At 45.3% G+C, this 22,905-nt stretch overlaps 1 protein-coding gene across 1 annotated transcript in view; it reads right to left on the bottom strand.

Annotated features, from left to right (window-relative positions):
• DNAJB14 (DnaJ heat shock protein family (Hsp40) member B14) overlaps positions 1–22,905 on the bottom strand; it is an 81,570-nt gene that overhangs the window by 37,603 nt on the left and 21,062 nt on the right. The window contains exons 2-3 of the mRNA XM_063918568.1: positions 17,282–17,447; positions 9,442–9,587 (exon numbers count right to left, since the gene is read on the bottom strand). Coding sequence (XP_063774638.1) covers positions 9,442–9,587; positions 17,282–17,447 — 312 coding nt within the window. The remainder of the gene's footprint in view (positions 1–9,441; positions 9,588–17,281; positions 17,448–22,905) is intronic.

Genomic DNA, 22,905 nt, shown 5'->3' with positions numbered 1-22,905 from the left:
AACACTAAACACTATACCATCATATATCTCTTCACGTGTCTCAATATCTACCACATCAATACTAGCATTTTGCACAAAATCTGTGTCTCTAAATCAACATTACCTGCTCCCATACATTACTACAGCATACTTTTCGGGCTACACCTACTATACGGAAAGCTCTCCCTCACATAACTACTTTCCTCTAGCCTCCAAACATTCAAGTGTTCCCTGAAAACTCACCTCTTTGGGCAAGCTTATCAAATTCCTGAACTACCCAATTAACATCCCTGGGCTATCCTATTAACATTCCTGATTATCACCCAACAACACAGTTCACAAAAATGCATGTGTTCTACTGTAAAAACCCTCTGACCCCTGACCAACACTTCTATGTGAGAGGATCACACAGCCCTGTAATCATTTTGTAACCGTGCAATTTAGGCCTGACCAATAAGAAACATGTATTAAACTCCTATTATGGGCTAGATTTAATTTCCCATGGTTAATTAACACGGACTAATAGATGTACCGGGGCTATTCGGCTAGAGCACGCAATCAGCCAGCAGGCTGACCTGTCACCTTAACGCAGATTATTGTTTTAGTCTAGGGGAGCCCCCCAAAAATTTACATTGAGTGACCTTTGCGTGGGTACCGCGAACACGTTAACCCATAGCTCCGGGTACTTATCCCAGATTCTATGGGTAACGCACGGTAGTGGGTAAATGACCACACAAGGAAAAGGGGCTGTAATTGAATAGCCCTGAGCATAAAAGCCAGAGGCTATAACCCTTTTTCTTGCAAGGTAAATTACGGCTGCTAATTGGATCGGCCCTATGTTAGAGAATGTAAGCCCATTAATACCTTGTCTTGTTTTATTGCTTTGTTTGAGCAACAGAATATGCTGGTGTTACATAAATGCATTTAAAGAAATAATACGCTGCTTTGCATGGCACTATTGCCATTTGCACATTGCCAGTTTAGCACCAGCAATTTTACCAACACAGCATGCAGCATGTTCATTACATTGGCCTGCATCTCTCCATGCAAACAACTGTATAAAGCGAAGGTCAATAATACAACAAGAAATCAGACTTAAGGGCCCCATACACTAAGACCATAATGCCCGATTTCATCAGATTTTGGGCATTCGGCCCGATATAACGGATGAAATCGGGCATTTTGGAGGTGTTTCCAATCCGATGCGCGTTCCCGTGAGCATCGGATCGGATCCTCAAGATTGAATGTGCTGCACATTCAATCATGTCCGACCCCACAGGCATGGCTGGGATCGGCCAGGATACAGCGTATGCAAAATGATAGCAAACAATGTATCTTGGGTGATCCAGCCCCCCGGGAGGCTGCTGGGATGATCGCCTGCGACATGTTAGACTAGACGTGTCGCATAAGTGTATGAGGCCCTGTAGAATTCCATGGTTAAAAAAAAGTAAAGGCAATACAACTAAAATAACCAGTCTGTATTATATATTTGGGGGAGGGGTGTGCACAGCTCAAAGTGTACTTTCTCAGATTAAAAAGCATACCCATTGGTAGACAGATTAGTAGAGTATCCATTATATTCTTGTCTTTCAAAGCTCCCTATCCTTTCTACTTAACAACTGTACCTAGCTGCTCCGGCTCTTTAATATTTGGTGCCCGCAAGATGGTGCCTCAGGTATCTGAATATTTAACTAGTGTGAAGCTCTTTAACTGGTAAATGCCATTTTGAGAACAGCCGTTTATTATGCATTACATTGCTCTTACTACTAGAAACAACCTCCATACTGGCATAAAAAACGCAAAGAACTATCTGATCTTGCCAGTGTAATCAAGTTTATTATTATTTTTTTTTTTTTTTTATGTATCATTAAGTTAAATGTAAAAGCTAAAAACATGCCATTTCAGCGAAACAGGTTACTATTTTGATGTAACAAAAATAATGGGAAAACAACTGTGTGCCATACTTAAATGAGAATTTGTCAATAGGAACAAGGCAATTATCTGTCTCACATGCATGGACATCAAGGCTAGATACACGTGCCACTACTGATAAAGGAGTTTAATTTCAAAGTTTTACTCGGGGACAGTCTTTGCAAGGGTTGTGACGGTACTAGGCCATGATGACATTGGCCCATCCACTTCTCTGCACTCTTCTAGGCATGCATAGGGGCCAGCATATTAGCAGCAAAACCCTGTCTTGACTTTCAGTCCTGCTACTGGCCGCATATGCAGGGCATTACGGCGCTTGTTCCAGTCTACCCTCAAGTTAAGAGGAGCAGAGTCGCAGCCTCAGGAGGAAATGGCACAAGGTCAGAGAGATACAAATTCAATGCCATAGTCTCCTAAAACGGATTATAATAAGAATTTACTTACCGATAATTCTATTTCTCATAGTCCGTAGTGGATGCTGGGGACTCCGTAAGGACCATGGGGAATAGCGGCTCCGCAGGAGACAGGGCACAAAAGTAAAAGCTTTAGGATCAGGTGGTGTGCACTGGCTCCTCCCCCTATGACCCTCCTCCAAGCCTCAGTTAGGATACTGTGCCCGGACGAGCGTACACAATAAGGAAGGATTTTGAATCCCGGGTAAGACTCATACCAGCCACACCAATCACACCGTACAACTTGTGATCTGAACCCAGTTAACAGCATGATAACAGCGGAGCCTCTGAAAAGATGGCTCACAACAACAATAACCCGATTTTTGTTTAACAATAACTATGTACAAGTATTGCAGACAATCCGCACTTGGGATGGGCGCCCAGCATCCACTACGGACTACGAGAAATAGAATTATCGGTAAGTAAATTCTTATTTTCTCTGACGTCCTAAGTGGATGCTGGGTACTCCGTAAGGACCATGGGGATTATACCAAAGCTCCCAAACGGGCGGGAGAGTGCGGATGACTCTGCAGCACCGAATGAGAGAACTCCAGGTCCTCCTCAGCCAGGGTATCAAATTTGTAGAATTTTGCAAACGTGTTTGCCCCTGACCAAGTAGCAGCTCGGCCAAGTTGTAAAGCCGAGACCCCTCGGGCAGCCGCCCAAGATGAGCCCACCTTCCTTGTGGAATGGGCATTTACATATTTTGGCTGTGGCAGGCCTGCCACAGAATGTGCAAGCTGAATTGTACTACACATCCAACTAGCAATCGTCTGCTTAGAAGCAAGAGCACCCCGTTTGTTGGGTGCATACAGGATAACAGCAAGTCAGTTTTCCTGACTCCAGCCGTCCTGGAAACATATATTTTCAGGGCCCTGACAACATCTAGCAACTTGGAGTCCTCCAAGTCCCTAGTATCCGCAGGTACCACAATAAGCTGGTTCAGGTGAAACGCTGACACCACCTTAGGGAGAAACTGGGGACGAGTCCGCAGCTCTGCCCTGTCCGAATGGACAATCAGATATGGGCTTTTGTGAGACAAAGCCGCCAATTTTGACACTCGCCTGGCCGAGGCCAGGGCCAACAGCATGGTCACATTCCATGTGAGATATTTCAAATCCACAGATTTGAGCGGTTTAAACCAATGTGATTTGAGGAATCCCAGAACTACGTTGAGATCCCACAGTGCCACTGGAGGCACAAAAGGGGGTTGTATATGCAGTACTCCCTTGACAAACTTCTGGACTTCAGGAACTGAAGCCAATTCTTTCTGGAAGAAAATCGACAGGGCCGAAATTTGAACCTTAATGGACCCCAATTTGAGGCACATAGACACTCCTGTTTGCAGGAAATGTAGGAATCGACCGAGTTGAAATTCCTCCGTGGGGGCCTTCCTGGCCTCACACCATGCAACATATTTTTGCCAAATGCGGTGATAATGTTGTGTGGTCACCTCCTTCCTGGCTCTGACCAGGGTAGGGATGACCTCTTCCGGAATGCCTTTTTCCTATAGGATCCGGCGTTCAACCGCCATGCCGTCAAACGCAGCCGCGGTAAGTCTTGGAACAGACATGATCCTTGCTGAAGCAAGTCCCTTCTTAGTATCTCTTGAAGTTCCGGGTACCAAGTCCTTCTTGGCCAATCCGGAGCCACGAGTATAGTTCTTACTCCTCTCCTTCTTATAATTCTCAGTACCTTGGGTATGAGAGGCAGAGGAGGGAACACATACACCGACTGGTACACCCACGGTGTTACCAGAGCGTCCCAGCTATTGCCTGAGGGTCTCTTGACCTGGCGCAATACCTGTCCAGTTTTTTGTTCAGACGGGACGCCATCATGTCCACCTTTGGTCTTTCCCAACGGTTCACAATCATGTGGAAGACTTCCAGATGAAGTCTCCACTCTCCCGGGTGGAGGTCGTGCCTGCTGAGGAAGTCTGCTTCCCAGTTGTCCACTCCCGGAATGAACACCGCTAACAGTGTTATCACATGATTTTTCGCCCAGCGAAGAATCCTTGCTGCCATTGCCCTCCTGCTTCTTGTGCCGCCCTGTCTGTTTACGTGGGCGACTGCCGTGATGTTGTCCGACTGGATCAGCACCGGTTGACTTTGAAGCAGAGGTCTTCCTAGGCTCAGAGCATTGTAAATTGCCCTTAGCTCCAGTATATTTATGTGGAGAGAAGTCTTCAGACTTGACCACACTCCTTGGAAATTTCTTCCCTGTGTGACTGCTCCCCAGCCTCTCAGGCTGGCATCCGTGGTCACCAGGACCCAGTCCTGAATGCCAAATCTGCTGCCCTCTAGTAGATGAGCACTCTGCAGCCACCACAGAAGAGACACCCTTGTCCTTGGAGACAGGATTATCCGCTGATGCATCAGAAGATGCGATCCGGACCATTCGTCCAGCAGATCCCACTGAAAAATTCTTTCGTGAAATCTGCCGAATGGAATCGCTTCGTAAGAAGCCACCATTTTTCCCAGGACTCTTGTGCATTGATGCACTGACACTTGGCCTGGTTCTAGGAGGTTCCTAACTAGCTCGGATAACTCCCAGGCTTTCTCCTCCGGGAGAAACACCTTTTTCTGGACTGTGTCCAGAATCATCCCTAGTAACAGCAGACGTGTCGTCGGAATCAGCTGCGATTTTGGAATATTTAGAATCCACCCGTGCTGTCGTAGAACTACTTGAGATAGTGCTACTCCGACCTCCAACTGTTCTCTGGACCTTGCCCTTATCAGGAGATCGTCCAAGTAAGGGATAATTAAGACGCCTTTTCTTTGAAGAAGAATCATCATTTCGGCCATTACCTTGGTAAAGACCCGGGGTGCCGTGGACAATCCAAACGGCAGCGTCTGAAACTGATAGTGACAGTTCTGTACCACGAACCTGAGGTACCCTTGGTGAGAAGGGCAATTTGGGACATGGAGGTAAGCATCCTTGATGTCCAGGGACACCATATAGTCCCCCTCTTCCTGGTTCGCTATCACTGCTCTGAGTGACTCCATCTTGATTTGAACCTTTGTATGTAAGTGTTCAAAGATTTCAGATTTAGAATAGATCTCACCGAGCCGTCTGGCTTCAGTACCACAAATAGTGTGGAATAATACCCCTTTCCTTGTTGTAGGAGGGGTACTTTGATTATCACCTGCTGGGAATACAGCTTGTGAATTGTTTCCAATAATGCCTCCCTGTCGGAGGGAGACGTTGGTAAAGCAGATTTCAGGAACCTGCGAGGGGGAGACGTCTCGAATTCCAATCTGTACCCCTGGGATACTACTTGTAGGATCCAGGGATCCACTTGCGAGTGAGCCCACTGCGCGCTGAAACTCTTGAGACGACCCCCCCCCCACCGCACCTGAGTCCGCTTGTACGGCCCCAGCGTCATGCTGAGGACTTGGCAGAAGCGGTGGAGGGCTTCTGTTCCTGGGAAGGGGCTGCCAGCTGCAGTCTTCTTCCGTTCCTCTACCCCTGGGCAGATATGACTGGCCTTTTGCCCGCTTGCCCTTATGGGGACGAAAGGACTGAGGCTGAAAAGACGGTGTCTTTTTCTGCTGAGATGTGACTTGGGGTAAAAAGGTGGATTTTCCAGCTGTTGCCGTGGCCACCAGGTCCGATGGACCGACCCCAAATAACTCCTCCCCTTTATACGGCAATACTTCCATGTGCCGTTTGGAATCTGCATCACCTGACCACTGTCGTGTCCATAAACATCTTCTGGCAGACATGGACATCGCACTTACTCTTGATGCCAGAGTGCAAATATCCCTCTGTGCATCTCGTATATATAGAAATGCATCCTTTAAATGCTCTATAGTCAATAAAATACTGTCCCTGTCAAGGGTATCAATATTTTCAGTCAGGGAATCTGACCAAGCCACCCCAGCGCTGCACATCCAGGCTGAGGCGATCGCTGGTCGCAGTATAACACCAGTATGTGTGTATATACTTTTTAGGATATTTTCCAGCCTCCTATTAGCTGGCTCCTTGAGGGCGGCCGTATCTGGAGACGGTAACGCCACTTGTTTTGATAAGCGTGTGAGCGCCTTTAATTTTCTATCGGGGGAAACCCACGCATCATCACACACTTCATTTAATTTATCTGATTCAGGAAAAACTACAGGCAGTTTTTTCACACCCCACATAATACCCTTTTTTGTGGTACTTGTAGTATCAGAAATATGTAACACCTCCTTCATTGCCCTTAACATGTAACGTGTGGCCCTAATGGAAAATACGTTTGTTTCTTCACCGTCGACACTGGAGTCAGTGTCCGTGTCTGTGTCGACCGACTGAGGTAATGGGCGTTTTAAAGCCCCTGACGGTGTTTGAGACGCCTGGACAGGTACTAATTGGTTTGCCTGTAGTCTCATGTCGTCAACCGACCTTGCAGCTTGTTGACATTATCACGTAATTCCCTAAATAAGCCATCCATTCCGGTGTCGACTCCCTAGAGAGTGACATCACCATTACAGGCAATTGCTCCGCCTCCTCACCAACATCGTCCTCATACATGTCGACACACACGTACCGACACACAGCACACACACAGGGAATGCTCTGATAGAGGACAGGACCCACTAGCCCTTTGGGGAGACAGAGGGAGAGTTTGCCAGCACACACCAAAACGCTATAATTTTACAGGGACAACCTTATATAAGTGTTTTCCCTTATAGCATCTTAATATGTAATAATATCGCCACAAAAATGCCCCCCCTCTCTGTTTTAACCCTGTTTCTGTAGTGCAGTGCAGGGGAGAGCCTGGGAGCCTTCCCACCAGCATTTCTGTGAGGGAAAATGGCGCTGTGTGCTGAGGAGAATAGGCCCCGCCCCCTTTTCGGCGGGCTTCTTCTCCCGTTTTTCTGACAACCTGGCAGGGGTTAAATACATCCATATAGCCCCAGGGGCTATATGTGATGTATTTTTAGCCAGCATAGGTACTTTCATTGCTGCCCAGGGCGCCCCCCCCAAGCGCCCTGCACCCTCAGTGACCGTTGGTGTGAAGTGTGCTGAGAGCAATGGCGCACAGCTGCAGTGCTGTGCGCTACCTTAAGAAGACTGGGAAGTCTTCAGCCGCCGATTTCTGGACCTCTTCTCTCTTCAGCATCTGCAAGGGGGTCGGCGGCGCGGCTCCGGTGACCCATCCAGGCTGTACCTGTGATCGTCCCTCTGGAGCTAGTGTCCAGTAGCCTAAGAAGCCAATCCATCCTGCACGCAGGTGAGTTCACTTCTTCTCCCCTAAGTCCCTCGATGCAGTGAGCCTGTTGCCAGCAGGACTCACTGAAAATAAAAAACCTAACAAAACTTTTACTCTAAGCAGCTCTTTAGGAGAGCCACCTAGATTGCACCATTCTCGGCCGGGCACAAAGATCTAACTGAGGCTTGGAGGAGGGTCATAGGGGGAGGAGCCAGTGCACACCACCTGATCCTAAAGCTTTTACTTTTGTGCCCTGTCTCCTGCGGAGCCGCTATTCCCCATGGTCCTTACGGAGTCCCCAGCATCCACTTAGGACGTCAGAGAAATCATTTTTTTTTTTATGAATGCACCTGGATGGAATATTTGCCTCAATTTTACTAATGAGCTTATTTATACCACTTTCAGATCACATACGCCAGATTGCAGCAAGGATTTGTACATGGCTCCTTCCTGGGTGCGACCCGGCGGTATCCGTTCACATGGTCGACCATGTTATGGTCGACAGTCATTAGGTCGACCACTATTGGTCGACATTTACATGGTCGACATGGACACATGGTGGACACATGAAAATGGTAGACATGAAAGGTCGACACATGAAAAGGTCGACATGAGTTTTTTTACTTTTTTTCTTTTGGGGAACTTTTCCATACTTTACGATTTACGTGGACTACGATTGGAACGGTAATCTGTGCCGGGCGAAGCGGTAGCGGAGCGAAGGCACCATGCCCGAAGCATGGCGAGCGAAGCGAGCCATGCGAGGGGACGCGGTGCACTAATTGGGGTTCCCAGTCACTTTACGCAAAAAACGACACCAAAAAAAGTAAAAAAACTCATGTCGACCTTTTCATGTGTCGACCATTCATGTGTCGACCATGTGTCCATGTCGACCATGTCAATGTCGACCAATAGTGGTCGACCTAATGACTGTCGACCATAACATGGTCGACCATTCATACCGGAACCCGACCCGGCTGAGACCCCTCTCAGACTGGCGGCCCAAACCTGCTTTTTTCCGGGTTGATGATGTCACCGCCGATGCATGCAGAGGCGGCGCCTGGAGATGGATCTCCAACCACCGCCTCTTTCGCGGTGTTCACTGAATAGAGTTGGGTTGAACACGTGTTCAACCCTGCTCGCTACAAGAGTTGAAATACCAGGTCACTCGACCCGGGTTAGTTCAACTAGCCCCTTTCAGACTGCGGGGCAACCTGGGTTCCTGCATGTTCATGTTCAATAACCCGGGTTATTGCTGTCGGTCTGAAAGGGATATTATTTAAAAAAACTGCAGTGTAAACCAAATTTAGAGTAAAGTAAATGATCAATAAAATGCCTTAAACAGATAAAACATAGAACACACAGAGAACACATCTGTCAGCTGTAATCGTCAGGTTTACAAAACAAAAAAAAAGGCATTAATAATGGAGTGTGAGAAGCCAGCAGACTCTATTATACCACAAAAAGCAATAATTTATCATGCAAACATACTAACAGTATATTAACTTAAGAAAGGCATATTCCACACACTTTGAAAACATAATCATGTAAAATACTGCTAATTAAAGCTGTGTGCACATCACATGAAAACCTTACTTTGTAAGTGGGATTAAGAATTTTAAGTTTAAATCATACTGAAAGCAAATTAGGCCGTCAGTCCTCAAATACTCGGCTGCATGTTTTTCACGGATAGTATTACATTGAAAGTCCTTGAAAAAACCCTTTCCAAGTCGACTGCATAAAATATAATATGTTATTTTAAGATCTTGCTGCGAGGGAGAATTTGATGCTTTTGCAGTAGTTCTGCACTGCAGCGCTCTCTGAAAATTAATCATGTGACCTATCACATGACGACGCCCAAACAGAATGGCAAAATGTGACTGCACTTACTCTTAAATGCATCCGTAGCACCAGGAGTATGGTTTTTATCTGGATGAAACTTCAGCGCAAGTTTCCGATAAGCTTTCTTTAAGTCTTCCTCCCCCACATCATTGCTCACTCCAAGTACCTCATAAAACGTTTTGCAGTTTTTTAGCCTGCAAATCAAACAAATGCAAAACATTTTACATATGAGCACAACATTGTAAACAAACATACACAACACATTTGCAGAATGTTTACTGAGCCGTTTCTAAAAGGTCTTGTGTAAGATGGAATTTTTATTATATATATATATATATATATATATATATATATATACACACACACACACACACACACACACACACACACACACAAAAAGAGGGATGGGGGGTATAGTGACCACTGGTGTCTAAAATAAATTGATATAAAACAGTATATAATTAATTAATAACATTTATTAACGAAAAGGTCTAGAGGTAATTGATGTAAAAAAACTCCTTAAAAGATTGGGACAAAAAACATACACAATCATAAATATATAGGCAAAGTATTTGTAAGAGGATTTAGCTTATCTGAATATGAGGTCACTGTAAGGTTGCCCAACGCGTTTCATCACACAGATGAAGTCTGCACTACTCACAGGAGGCTGATTTTCAAATTAAGGGAGCTTGGTAAAGGAAACACTATTTGTACATGGGTGAGTAATTGGCTTGATAACCGGGAACAGCGAGTGGTGGTTAACGGGATGTTTTCCACCCGGGCTAAAGTAATTAGTGGAATACTGCAGGGTTCTGTGCTGTGGCCACTATTGTTCAACATATTTATAAATTATCTAGGAGAAGGACTAGAAAGCACAGTATCAATTTTTGCAGACGACACTATAATATGTAGGGTAATCAAGTCAGGTGTGGATATGGAGTCTCTTTAATTTAATTAAACTGGAAGTTTAGGCAACGAAATGGAGCATGAGGTTTAATGTGGAAAAATTTAAAGTTATACACTTTGGGACTAAGAATAAACAGGCAACCTACCAATTAAATGGGGAAAATATAGGGGAAACGGTATTAGAAAAGGATTTGGGGGTGTTCATTGATAGTAGATTTAGCAGCAGTACATAATGTCAAAGTGCAGCAACAAAGGCAAATAAGGTGTTAGCATGCATTAAAAGGGGAATTGAGAGAAGAGCTGAGTGTAATCCTGCCACTGCACAAATCATTGGTGCGACCGCATCTTGAGTATTGTGTACAGTTCTGGGCACCACACTATAAAAGAGACATATTAGAACTTGAAAAGGTTCAGAGGCGAGCTACCAAATTGATTAAGGGGTTGGATACAGTGAACTATGAGGAGAGGCTTTCTAGGTTAGATATGTTTACATTAGAAATGAGACGACTAAGAGGAGATATGATTAATATTTACAAATATATAAAGGGGCAATATGCGGAGCTATCAGGTGATTTGTTTATTAAGCGACCTCTACACAAAACGCACAGACACCAGGTAAGGCTTGAGGAGAGGAAATTTCTACTCAGCGCAGGAAGAGATTCTTCACTGTAAGGGCAATACAAATATGGAAATCACTGCCAGAGAAGGTTGTAATGGCGGACTCCGTCAATGCATTTAAAATGGGTTAGATAAATTTCTAACAGAAAAATAAATACAAGGATATAGCCCATACTTGCCTACTCTCCCGGAAGCTGCGGGAGGCTCACGTTTTTTTGGGGTAGCCCCCTGCATCGCCCGGAAGAGTAGGCAGGTCTCCCTCATCCTGCTCTAGTGATGAGGGCAGGATGGAGAGATAATCTCCCGTATTCGCAGGTCAGTGAGGTGGGGAATGGATTAAAATGAAGCACATCACATAATTTTAGCCCCGCCCCCTTCCCGCGACCGCAGCGTTTTCCGATGTGGGAGCGGGGCTTGATGATGTCACAGCCCGGCCCTGCCCCCCCGAAGTCTCCTGCAGCGTCTCCTCTCCAGGCTTCTCCCGGAGAGGAGAAATTTAAAGTAGGCAAGTATGATATGGCCTTTAATCCAGAATAGTATAGGGAATACAATGTTATTCAGGTTGAACTCGATGGACTACTGGTCTTTTTTCATCCTCGCCAACTAAGTTACTATGTTACAAAAAAGGTAGGAAGAGGACATTCACAATACACGGATGGATGACTGATGTAAGAAAGTTTCTAGTTTATTAGCAGATTCTCTATGTCATTAATTTGTGTGTGCTTCCATCTCACCTTTAACCTGGGTGCACACTAGATGACATTTTAAATGAATTTGCCGATGACGACACATCGTTACTATAGTTTTATCGTCTAGTGTGTATGTGCTATATTGCTAGTGATGCGCGCTCCCACGGGTCGCTAGTTAGGTCCTCTGTCTGTACATGCGATCAATTTCAAAAATGTCACTAACGACTAGGGGGGTAATTCAGAGTTGATCGCAGCAGCAAATTTGTTAGCAGTTGGGCAAAACCATGTGCACTGCAGGGTGCAGATATAACACGTGCAGAGAGAGTTAGCTTTGGGTGGGTTATATTGTTTCTATGCAGGGTAAATACTGGCTGCTTTATTTTTACACTGCAATTTAGATTTCAGTTTGAATACACCCCACCCAAATCTAACTCTCTCTGCACATATATCTGCCTCCCCTGCAGTGCACATGGTTTTGCCCAACTTCTTACAAATTTGCTGCTGCGATCAACTCTGAATTAGGCCCTAGGTGCAAATCATGCAGTGTGTACGCTACCAACAACAAACGACTGAATTAAACTGGCTGAAAACCCAACAATTTGGTAGCATTGGACTACTCACGTATATCGTTTGGTCGTTTGTAAAATTGCTCAGTGGGGGTAATTCCAAGTTGATCGCAGCAAGAAATTTTTTAGCAGTTGGGCAAAACCATGTGCACTGCAGGGGGGCAGATATAACATTTGCAGAGAGAGTTAGATTTGGGTGGGTTATTTTGTTTCTGTGCAGGGTAAATACTGGCTGCTTTATTTTTACACTGCAATTTAGATTGCAGATTGAACTCACCACACCCACGTCTATCTCTCTCTGCACATGTTATATCTGCCTCCCCTGCAGTGCACATGGTTTTGCCCAACTGCTAAAAAATTTCCTGCTGCGATCAACTTGGAATTACCCCCAGTGTGTACACACAATGGGCCTAATTCAGGTTGCATCGCAAATCGCCTGTTAGCATGCTGGGCGGCCTTGCCCTGCGATTGGCAGCCCCCAGCATGCGAGACAAAGCATTGCAAGTTCTGCCAAAAAACAGAATATGCAATCCTTACTAAATAGGGTCCAATATCGTTTGCATGTTGTCTAATGTGTACCCAGCTTTAGTGTATTCAATACTCCCTTTATGCACGCAGCCTGTAGGCTACTCCCTGAAGACAAGTGCCCTGCAATGAAGAGAACATCTCCACAAACAGGTGCAATTATACTTACTATCCTCTCTTTTTATGGATAGTCAATCAAGCTCTTAATAAGTGGACACAAAGCTCAGAGTAACAAGGAACAATAAAAAAAAAAGTTATGCTAGTTGTGATAACACTGGCTATGTTCATGTGGGAGAATCTCTACTCTCCATTGTGTATATGGGTTGTGTACGGAATTCCAGCAGTGAGGATGCCGGCAGTCAGTATACAGACACTGCCATCCCCACTGCCAAAATCCCGACAGGTGCAAGGAACCTAACTGACCCTAACCCTCCCTTCCCGCATTCTTATGTTCAGGATTCCGGGTCCAGGGTTCAGACCGCCGGGATCCCATCCGTTGGGATTCACACTACATCCCGAGTATATATCACACCTGATATCTAGGACACTACAAGACAATCACACAAGCTTTGGCTTCTGCACTGATCCATAGTGTTGACGATGGAGTATAAAAAAAAAATATCTACAGACACACAGCTCTGGAACGTAATAGACTATGTTCGACAGATTTATATACAACACTTCAGGTATTTTAAGTATACTATTTAGTTCAATAAACGTGTGTCTCTTTTGTATTACGGCTTTTTCGCTGCATATGTAAAGCTCTTTGAGCCCTTTTGGAAAACAATACATAAACATTACGATTAATTATATTCAGGTTTAGGTATTCATTGCTATTTAAGCTTCAATTATTGAAACAAACTTTAGTAATTCTGATACTTCTTATCAACATTTCTTTATATAGCGCAAGCATATGCCGCAGTGCTTTGTATCAACAGCAATCTTGCATTTTAGGGTCTAAAGGTCCATACACACTTAACGATAAAATGAGCAACGTCGCTCATTTTCCCCCTCCTTGAGCGACGTCGCTCATTTTATCGTCAAGTGTGTATGCCGCCAGCAACGACCGATGCTTGGCCCTGCGGGTCGGCAACGATCGTCGCTGTCGGTAGGGCATGCATGAAGGATGTGGACTGTCGTCCACGACCTTCATGCAGGGCTGGCGGGGGCGTGACGTCACTGAGCGATATGAGCGGTCATATCGCTCAGTGCGTACAGGCGGCCGCCGACCGGCCGGCCCGGGAGGGGGAAACGTTAGATGATGTCGCTCACAGGAGCGACATCATCTAATGTGTATGGGCCTTAAATCACACATTTACAAAGTCAGTTTAGAAAACAAACAAAAAAAAAAAAACTTAGCAAACGTGCAATTTAGACACTGAAACACAACATTGATGTTGATTGATTTTCATCTATTTTAAAAAATCTGTAGTAAATTTTCCCCTACGTATTAAATAGATATAGTAATAAAAAATAAAAAAAAGTGCTCACAAGCTTGCAACCTATGCCATGTCAACTGAACATGACTACTCTTTCACATACTGGTACCACATTAGTTTTCTTTCAATATAACGTATGGTGTGTGTGTGTGTGTGTGTGTGTGTGTGTGTGTGTGTGTGTGTGTGTGTGTGTGTGTGTGTGTGTGTGTGTGTGTGTGTGTGTGTGTGTGTGTGTGTGTATCATGATTTGTTTTGTCAGAATCACTTGCTCATATTGAAGTCACACACTTTACAGTTTAACAGTGGTAAAAGAAAACTCATAAACATGTATAGAAGTATAATACTTCTTGCAGATGATTGCAGCAGAAAGTACACCAATTATGCAACCTATGGATGTGTTGCAACTGTCAATACCCATAAGGACACGAAACTGCTCATTTCTTTACTATAGATATACGAGGAGATAGATAACAATATTAGGTACAGCAGCTTTCTACATACACAGGGCCTTATTCAGAGGTGGAAATTCAATGCAGCTGGCAAGGAGCTTTGAATTTCCAACCGATTTGGAGAAGGGACATGCAGGAGACGTCTCAGTAGAAGAGACACCTCCTGCGTGTAACTGCAATCCCAGCACTGCAGCAGACGTTGCAAGCTAGCGCAGCTGACCAGCCGAAGCCCAGGAAGTCTGCGTGGTGACATGGAGACCCTTGTCGCTCTGTTTTCTGGGAGGGTAGAGCCATGTCCCCCATTTGCAAAAACACAGCCGTTCCCCTGTCCCCTCCCCACCCCCACAACGTAACAAGCAGAGCAGAGGGGAACTCTGTAAAGCCCGTAATGAGGCTTGAGATGGATGCTGCTTGTTACATATAAGGTAAGGCACTTTATTAACTTACTGTGCAGCCTACAAGATCTTACTTGGGTATACACTGGGCAACATATCGTCCATTCAAGCATAGATGACACACCTATGTCAGGTGTGTACATTGATATGTCTGTGAATGGCGTCGTTCGCAGACATAATAATATATATAACCTTCAGCCATGCTGTAAAGCCAATAGCAGATATATATATACAGATATATCAGCGCATGTGGCTGTGTGTGTGCAGGCAATCCGCTAACCGCCCCTAAACTGGATCCAGGGACTGACGTCACAGCTTCAAATGCCCGCCCAGCTGTGATGTGAGGAGTGACTAATTGGTAAAGATGGGCAAACACTATACAGTTATCTGTCAGATTATCTGCTAGATCTGGCTGGTTGGAATGAAAATCAGGTAATGGATGAGAGCAAATGAGGTGCGACCACTGGCTCCCAAATACTTCTTACAAATTGGTTCTATCACAGATTTGCTCTCATCCATTACCAGATTTTCACTCAAACCAGCCAGATCTAGCAGATGATCTGCCAGATAATTGTATAGTGTATGCCAGAGGTTCTCAAACGCAGTCCTCAAGGCACCCTAATGGTTCAGGTTTTAGGTTTATGCTTGCCACAGGTAACTTAATTAGCACCTCAGTCAATATGATTTAACCATCTGTGCTAGGCCATGGATATACCAAAAAAACCTGGACCATTGTTGTGCCCTGAGGGCCGCGTTTGAGAACCTCTGGTATATGTCCAGCTAAGTGTGTATCGCTTACCTAATAGGCCCAATCAGCGCAACATGCCGCTGTGGTGTGTACCTAGCTTTTGTGTAGATTCAAATAGTTTCATTCATCTTATAATGCATGGACTCATGTAGGATTTTGGTTTCTGCAGATTTTCCTAGTAGTGCATCCCTCATCCCCAAATGAAAGCGTGTACCATGAATCTGAAATTCAGCATATTTTTTCTCATTCTGCAAGTAGTACACAGAAAGTGGATGCAGTTAGGTTGCCGGCTGTCGGGATCCCGTTGGTCAGGAAACAGACACCGGAATCTTGACCGCTGACAATACCGCCAGCCAGAACCCAGCTAACAGGGACTATTCCCACTTGTGGGTGTCTACGACACCCATAGAGTGGGAATAGAACCTATGGCGAGTGCAGTGAGCCACGGACACCGCAGCGAGCCCGCAAGGGGACTTTTTGCGCTCGCCAAGCTGCCGACATCCCGACTGCCGGTATATCATACTGAATCCACAGAAAGAGCCTACACGTATTCAATGACTGCACGGTTGGGATAAAACCACTACCATTCCTTGCATTTTGTATGTATGCTATACTGAATGAATCGTGGGCAAATTTCAGCAAAACACAAAAACATAACAGTCAAAGTTCACATAAAATAATAAATTAATAATAAATGTTTTTGGTTGCAGTGATTCATAGTGGCCAACTTTATACTTATTATTTTCATTTAAGAACTTAGAGTTTTTTTGCCGCATAATGGTCTTAATATAATGTGGATTAAGCAGATATAAGTGCCATTATAGGGTTTGCCTATTGATGTTTTTACCATAATTCGATTGCACAAATATTATTTTCAACGGTCTATACCTACATTACTGTCCCTAGCTTTATTATAATTCTGTATACTGTAGATCTTCACAATGTCTCCCCAATACATAAATAAGTACATATAATAAGCGTACAGCGAGTCATTACCACCACGTCTAAAATTCCAATAGTTACACAGTCAAATGTAATGGTCACACAGATCACATCATATGGAATAACGTGAAATATTACATATATATTATAGACAGTCCACTGGAGCAGATCATAAAAAATGACAAAGAAATGGGACTTGACAGAGGTTTCCAATAACTATTTTCCAGCTAAGAATTTATATCGTGGTTTTAGAAATATATATTTTAATGTCTAGTTTGGAATATTAACATTCCCCTGTGAAGTGGGCAGACTGAACTTTATGAAACCATTTCACATTGCACAGTGGGGACGGGTCCATGATGATCCTATTCACAGTGCCACACCCCATTCACCTCTCACCTGAACACACTCCTCAGGGACTTCAAATTGAAAGAATGCACCACAGTGAAAGCTGTCAGACTGAGGCACTACTGATTACAATACAAGATTGTGTATGAAAGCTACTACAAAATATTGCATCAGCTTGTAAGAACAGGCGAGTAGCAGCACCTTTATCACACCCCACTTACTAAAAACATTACTTCTGAAAGGAAGAGTTGCTATAAATATACCTTTGTACATCTTCCATCTGTTCTTTAGTGAAACTTTTGCAACTGTCTCCAGAGTTGGCCTCTCTCTCAGCACTGGGCTTATTTTGCTCCATCCCGTTTGACAGTTTTGCACTCTGTGCTGCATTTCCTGTTGTGCCGTCATCTTTTTCAAGCGTATCTAGCAGCTCTTAAGAAAAATAAAGACAACCAAAGCATAAAATAAGGCCTCTTCAAAGCTTTGCAGCAAGGTGTTTGAGCTGTAAATGTTACCCAAAAAATTGTCTACTGTTTTGTGTGTGGAAGTATTGTATACCACAAACTGCTAATCATTAACTGTTATGAAGGCAGAAGATCAATTAAAATAAACAGCTAGCTCAAAATTGCAATGTAGGCATCACAAAAAACGATTTCAAGATATAAACCATCATCATTGCTATGTCTACTGTTCAAATAATATTGCGGTTTAAAGACTGAATAGCTAGAATTTGACAAGCAAAATACAAGATAAGTCCAGAAAAGTCCAGTGAATAAATCAGGATTTTGGTACTTACCGATAAATCCCTTTCTCCGATTCCACAGGAGCGTAGTTACAATGGGGAAATAGTAGGCAGTAATTGGGAGCTGGCACTTTAAAATTTTAACACTGTGGCTAGCTCCTCCCCTACTATCTCCCCTCCAAGCCAGTCTACGTAAAACTGTGCCCGAGGAGAGCTGTAATAAACAAACCTTAAGGTAGAGGAGGTTAATGACGCCCTGTAAACCAGGATAACACAAACCAAACCTGGAACAGAACCTAACAAAAAACAGGCTAACCTGAACTCAACAAGCAGTCATATAGTGATCTGCAAACCGTTAAGCAAAAAACAAGGAGGAACAGCGCTGGGCGGGCGTCCAGTGGCCCCTGTGGAATCGGAGAAAGGGATTTATCGGTAAGTACCAAAATCCTGATTTCTCCTTCATCCACTAGGGGCCACTGGAGCGTAGTTACAATGGGGACGTCCCAAAGCTCCCAAAATGGGTGGGAGAGCGCTGAGAGTCCTGTAAAACCGCTCGGCCAAACTGTGATGCAGAGGCCGCAAAAGTGTCAAACTTGTAGAATTTGACAAAACGTATGTCGGCCCGACCAAGTAGCCGCCTGACAAAGTATTCATGGAGACCCCACGGGCAGCCGCCCACGAAGGTCCCACAATGCGCGAAGAGTGCGCTGAAATGGAAAACTGAGGCTCACGAGCAACCGCCAAGAAGACCGTCTGATGGTCAGATGTATCCAACGGCCCAGCTATGCTGGGACCCCGGCTATTTAGTACGGGAGCATCGTACAGAACAAAGAAGAAAACACTTTGTCGAATAGCCGAAGACCTCTGTAGAGAGAGTCGGCGAGCCCTGACAACATTCAAAGAGGACCGAAAACACTAGTGTCAGATTTATATGAAAAACGGACATCCCCTCTGGAAGAAACGACCGATGAGTCTGAAGCTCAGCCGGGGGAGTTGCCAATAGAGTACTCCCTGAAAGAGAGCCCGAACTTACGGCCGCCAGGCTAATCTCTTTTGGAAGAAAACCGAATGGGCAGAGACCTAAAATTCAGGTCAATGTAGTTTGAAGCGCAGCCGAGCAAAAGCGACAAGAGAAATCGGGGCCCAGTAGGCATAACCGAACTAGGGAACTCCTCCCTTCTGAGGTCTCGTGAACACACGCGGTTAAACGAAACCAGTGTGAGGTTGAACAAAGAAAAGGACCCTGTTGAAGTAGACAGTCCAGTCGAGGTAGGAGCCAAGGCTCCTCTACTGACAACCGGTGCAGGCTGGATCTTTAAGTCATGCGTGGCCCAACCGGAGCTACCGGGAGGACTAGCACGCATTCTCCCCTCCTGTGTTACCGAAAGTGAGGGAGAAATAGAAAAGGAGGCAAGATAGACTAACCAGAAACTCCAAGGAGCCCTGAGAGCATCCTCGGCTACTGCCGCCAGAGCTCACGTCCGAGAGTAGTAAAGGGTTAAAGAGTCAGTCAGAACGCACCGAAATCTCCGCCAACAGCGGACCAGCTGACAAAACTCCGGGGAATGTCCCTTCACCCGGGAGTCTGACCTGGCGGCTTGACCTGGAAAGAAGATTGTTGTCCTCCGCTCAGAGGGGAATGTAGGCGACCACTCATTGCGTCGCAACTTGACTGAAGAAAGAGAGTACCTGGTGCTGAGGAAGGAAAAATCCTCTGACGGACCGTGTTGAGAAACGTCTACGAGGAGCATAAATTGAATCCGTGTCTAACCAGAAGCTCCTGGATCCTCCGGATATTCAGAAGCCACCTAATCTGCAGAGTGGGATACCAGCAGTAAATTGTCCAATTAGGGAACAAAAGTCACTTCCTGCCCTTGAAAAAGAGTTATTCTGTGATCTTCCTGAACCCTGTGGGAGCGGAAGAGAGACCGAATGGAAAGGACTGACAGTGAAAATGAGTATCCTGTAATGCGGATCTGAGAAAAGCCTGATGAGGAAACCCAACGGAAATCAGTAAACAGGCATCCCTGAAGATAAGGGATGCGTAAACCCCCCTTTCTTGTTCAAAACTAGCAATCACAGACTGAAAAGATTCTACGGCCAGAATAGGCCTGGCCGAGCTATCTGGCTTCGGCACTTGAAAAGAAAACAAAGGCCTGAGAACTGTCCCGATTCAAATGATATGTGAAAACAGTGATCAACATCCTTTGCGGTTAGAAGCATATGGAGCGCCGCCTGCAGTATGACTCTCTTGTCATCGTAAACCGGCCGACCCATGCCGAGGGACCCCTGAGACGGTTGTACTCCAAAATCGAGTCTGTAACCGCCCAAGCCCTCTCAGTCCTCCCAGTAGGACCACAGACATGCGCCTACCCTGGGACCCTCCAGGTGGTAGGAAGGTCTGACCTGTAGTGGGTGTGTAGGATGACCTAAAATCAGACTGGACCGAGGATGCTGAACCTCTGCTTCAGCCTGTTACCCTGAGATCCCTTGGCGACGGAGATACCGCCCGTGTGGAGTCGAAAGCCTGAAAGGGCACGGAAAGATCTAAAGGAAAAACCGGTAAAGGTCCGTCTTGGAGCTGGGGCAGCAGTAGGAGAAAGAAAAGTGGACTTACCTCCAATGGTTCAAGAAATCATGCAGAAAGTTCCTTCCCCCGAACCATCTGCCCCTTAGGATTTCATGTTCATCTGTCACTGTCGCAGTCCAAGAGGTCGTCGGGTTAAGACAGCCCAAGCGAAAATGCTGGTTCTGCAGACGTGGAGACCTCCAAAGAATATAAAGCAGAATCGTGATTCTGATCTGTCCCAAAGTATCAGTTGATCCTGATGCGAATTATCCTGTAACCTAGAGGACAATTGTTCACACAACCTACCTGCTCCGGACAAGGTAGAACCCCGCTGCTGTATATGTGTCTCCGATGGATCCCTGACCAAGGTTGCATCAGGAAAACGGCAGCTTGTTGGACCGGCGATACATCGAGGGGTATACCTTGGAGAGGTTCTGATACCCTTTCCTGCCGTCTGCGGGGAAAGGATAGGAAAACAAACATTGTTTGATACCTGAAATTGTGTATTCGCTGTCATTTCGTCATCGGCGTCCCTGATGGACCTGACGTGTCCGCCTCCTTTACCTGCAGTATCAGACGAACTGCTGTATAATGCACCTGGATATTCTGAGACACTGGTTCAGACTCCACCGAAAACAGACATCATCAGTATCCTGGACATCTCTCGCCTCCTCCCAGAGAGGCCTTTCCACCGCCGAGTCGTGTAACATGGAAGGTTAGCAAGGTTCTTTTAGAAACCTGGAGAGGTGAAATGACGTACAAGGTCTCTGGTTAACAGTGACATTACCTGCATAATCTGAGCTGTTCAAACAGGAGTGTCCTGCAGGTGCGTGGAGGGCTAAGCAGATGGCTCCACCGCATACTTCACACCTAAGAGGGAATTCTTTGACTATCCCAGGTGAGACAAACGAAAGGAGAAAAGGTGGGTTAAATAAACACAGCCCTATGTAAGGTCTGCACTATAATGTGTAGTGACCGACACGATGCAAATAAACTGTCTGGAGCAGCGGAGACCTGAACCAGTAGCGCTGCGCTGTGGGACAGGAGTCTTAGCCACTAGGCTATAGGAGCTCCCCTTAAAGTTTTTTTTCTTTTTGGGGGGGGATTCAAACCCTGGTCCCCCTGTTCAGATACCCGCTACTAGCGTACTGAGCCACAGCGCTATTTGTCTGATGCCACACACATTCCCCAAATGACAAATAGCATTAGTACCCAGTGACACCAAGGAATAATAAAGGGAAGGCCACACCCCGCCCTGTATGTAGTGTACCGCTAATTTAGGTGCACCAGATGTTTCTCGGAGGTTCTGCTGGCTTTCCAAAATGGTGGCCAGCCTGTGAGAAAAGGTGGGGGAAAATGTTATGTGGCAAGGTGGGGTATTTTGTTACTATAAAACATTGCGGAAGTGGTTTGTTTTATCCCCTATATATGGTATTGTGTGTGTATATATATATATATATATATATATATATATACACATACATATACACACAGAGGAAAAACCACAGCACTCACCACACCAGAAGCGGGGCACAGCTATGCACTTACCACTCACAGGGTGGGGTGCATGTAACACTGCACTCTCCACCACAGAAGCGGGGTACACAGCTGTACTTACCACTCACAGGGCGGGGTGCATGTAGCCCATGACCACATCGCTCTAATAAATACAAACAGAGAACCCAGCACTCACCAAAGTAAACTCACTTATCCTCAACAATTCAATAAATAAATGATGGGGGTTTAGTTAGTGGATTGGCCAATGCACGGAAGCCTGCATACCGATTTTAGAGCGATGTGGTCATGGGCTACATGCACCCCGCTTCTGTGGTGGAGAGTGCAGTGTTACATGCACCCCACCCTGTGAGTGGTAAGTGCATAGCTGTGCCCCGCTTCTGGTGTGGTGAGTGCTGTGGTTTTTCCTCTGTGTGTATATGAAGGGGTTAATCTATGGTTAGCTCTTATTAACCGTGGCCACTAGCTTTCTCATGCACCCCTGTGTGGACTTTATTATCCTGAACCTGTCTCAGCTGTTCTTTAGCAATCATCTTTGAGCCAGTGCAATAGGTGACTAGTGTGCCTTTAAAAGCCATAAAGTCTGTGGCAGGTACACATTACATCTAGCAGGCAGATGATGCAGCAGTGAAGTAGTCAGGTTTTAAGACTCTGTGTTAGTGTAGGACCTGCATGAAGGTGGGGTACCTTGAAAATCGGTATGCAGGCTTCCGTGCATTGGCCAATCCACCAACTAAACCCCCATCATTTATTTATTGAATTGTTGAGGATAAGCGAGTTTACTTTGGTGAGTGCTGGGTTCTCTGTTTGTGTATATATATATATATATATATATATATATATATATATATATATATATATATATAAAACAGATACTCTCCCTTTTGCGCTATTAAACAGAAAGTGAGAAAGGATTGGGTTAAGGCTGCCAAATTCCACTAAGTCCCTTGTTAGGAGGGACTAAAAAGATACAAATATGTGCCAGTAGAGGAATGGGCGCACTTGGGTTGTTTTTCCACCCAATATTCAACGGGGAAAAACAGCAGTCTCCCTAAGATATTTAC

This window comes from Pseudophryne corroboree, chromosome 1, assembly GCF_028390025.1.
Source record: "Pseudophryne corroboree isolate aPseCor3 chromosome 1, aPseCor3.hap2, whole genome shotgun sequence".
In the NCBI taxonomy this organism is placed as follows: Eukaryota; Metazoa; Chordata; class Amphibia; order Anura; family Myobatrachidae; genus Pseudophryne; species Pseudophryne corroboree.
Note: the sequence above shows the minus strand (reverse complement) of the source record. Positions and strands in the feature narration are given on the sequence as shown.